The sequence below is a fragment of the Lipotes vexillifer genome, unplaced genomic scaffold (assembly GCF_000442215.2).
Source record: "Lipotes vexillifer unplaced genomic scaffold, Lipotes_vexillifer_v1.1 scaffold394, whole genome shotgun sequence".
Taxonomy (NCBI): domain Eukaryota; kingdom Metazoa; phylum Chordata; class Mammalia; order Artiodactyla; family Lipotidae; genus Lipotes; species Lipotes vexillifer.
Genome location: NW_006791731.1, coordinates 718,798 through 720,708, shown reverse-complemented (window position 1 = coordinate 720,708; position 1,911 = coordinate 718,798). Strand labels below are relative to the sequence as shown.

The window sequence follows — 1,911 nt, the reverse complement described above, 5'->3', positions numbered from 1 at the left end:
CATCCTTTCCCTATAATAAGCATGTACTGCTTTTTTTTTTTTAATGTGGAAGTTTTCAATCAAACTGCACACTCACAGAAACCTTTCCTGCACCCTCCCTAGGGGCCTCCTCCCCCAAACAGCGGTCACTCGGTCATCCAAGGGCAGTCTCCTCAGGAACACGAGGGCAAACGGGCTCTCAGGCCCCACGCAGGGGAGAAGCAACACCCCCTCCTGTGCCTGCGTCCCCGGCAACAGGCAGGTGGGGGCCCTGTACGGGCCAGGCACACCCTGGGCTCCATGGGAGGCTCCCAGCAGCTTTGAGCTCTGGCCTCCCTGAGGGCCCCCCATGTGGTGAGGCTCAGCTGTCCCCAAGAGCACAGCAGTCAGGAGGCCTGGGCCCACTCCCCCACCACCTGGGGACAGAGGGGTCCACTCGGCGACCTACGTGTTCAGACCCTCCTCTCCTCAGTGAGGCTCAAGGCAGGGGCCCGTCTGAGGGACAGGCAGCGTGGAAGGTCCTGGTGGCTGGGGGGCCGGCGTTTACAGAGGTGATCCTGGGAGGGACCAGGCTCCCTCGGAGCACAGGGATGAGGGGCCAGACCCTCGCGTGGGATCCACTGAGCAGCCCCACAGATGCCCGCTTAGAGGTGAGGCTCAGAGAGAGTTGGTCAGCTCATCAGAGGCACATGGGCATCTTGGTGCAGGCCCTGCCACAGTGGGGAGAGAGTCTGGGGTCTCAGTACTTTCTCCATGTCCCCCAGGTGTCTTCCTGCCCCCGTCCCTGGCAGCAGCAAACGAACCCGTCCTGGAAGAAGTGGGGATTGTGGCTCTGACACCCCTGGCCGACATGCTAAACAGCCCGCAGCCCAGCCCCGCGGCAGGCCCCATCGTGAGCGCCCTGATGGGCCCTCTCAACACGCTGCTGCCCGGCCTGGGGCCCATCTCACAGAGCAGCCCACTCACCAGCCTCCTGACTGGCCCCCTGAGCAGCCACCTGGCCAGCCCCATGGCAGTGCCCCTGGCGGGCACACCGGCCAGCTCCCTGGGCCTGCCCTCGACTGGCCCCCTGACTCCAAGCAGCCCCCTGACAGGCCCCCTAGCTGTGCCTCAGAGCAGCCCCCTTATGGACCCTGTAACAGGTTCAGTGGCCCGCTCTCTGAGCAGCCCCCCGCTCACCTCCACGGCTGCCCCCCTAGGTGTCTCTCAGAACCTTCCGGCCAATCCCATGAGCAGTCTGGTGCTGTTGGAGGCCCCAAGGGTGTGGCTGGCAGAGCCGCTCCAAGGATTCCCCTCTGGATCCCATCCCTCAGCGGGTGGGGGGCCTGCTGCCACCACCGAAGGTAACCGGTGCAGGGGGGAGGGGCAGCGGGGGGCCCAGGGGGCGGGGCCCCTGCCAAGCTAGTAGGCCCTGGCCCTGCCTCGCTCTAACCCTCCTCCTCGCCTTTCTGCCCCTCCCCCACGTCGCTAGCCCCGCTCTCCGCTGAGCACCCCCAGCCTGCCCAGGAGCCGGAGCCCCTCAGCATGACGTCTGTGGGTGCGCCCATCCAGACCTCCACGCCCGTCGGTCCCATGGGCACACCCAGCCCCACGACAGCCTTCTCCTATGGCACTCCAGACGCCCGGACACAGCCTGGTGGCCCCCAGGGACAAGCGGCCTCTGCCTCTGTCCCCGCCTCGGCCACCTCCTACAGCATCACCGTCCTCGCCTCTGCCCTCACTCCCGCTCCCCAAGCTGCCACCAGCTATAGGCCCTCAAGCACCCCGCACCCCTTTGCCCGCACGCACCGCTCCCCGACCCGGCCCTCGCCCACCCTCCACTCCCCTGCACACAACCCCCACTCCCCGCCTCGAGCCTCGTCCTCCCCGGCTTCAGTCAACGACACCCGAGGTCCACGCGTGGCAGAGCCGTCTCGGAAAAGCATCCTGCAG

At 66.6% G+C, this 1,911-nt stretch overlaps 2 protein-coding genes across 2 annotated transcripts in view; both read left to right on the top strand.

Moving 5' to 3' along the window:
• The window catches only part of LOC103075588 (speriolin-like), a 13,055-nt gene extending 12,752 nt beyond the window's left edge, over window positions 1-303 (top strand). The window contains 1 exon segment of the mRNA XM_082931348.1: window positions 123-303. Coding sequence (XP_082787474.1) covers window positions 123-303 — 181 coding nt within the window.
• A 266-nt stretch (window positions 304-569) lies between these two features.
• Window positions 570-1,911, top strand: part of LOC103075312 (speriolin-like) — a 9,836-nt gene continuing 8,494 nt past the window's right edge. Inside the window, 3 exon segments of the mRNA XM_082931347.1 lie at window positions 570-645; window positions 744-1,322; window positions 1,451-1,911. The exon segment at window positions 1,451-1,911 is cut by the window's right edge and continues 12 nt beyond it. Of these exon segments, the coding sequence (XP_082787473.1) occupies window positions 570-645; window positions 744-1,322; window positions 1,451-1,911 (1,116 nt within the window).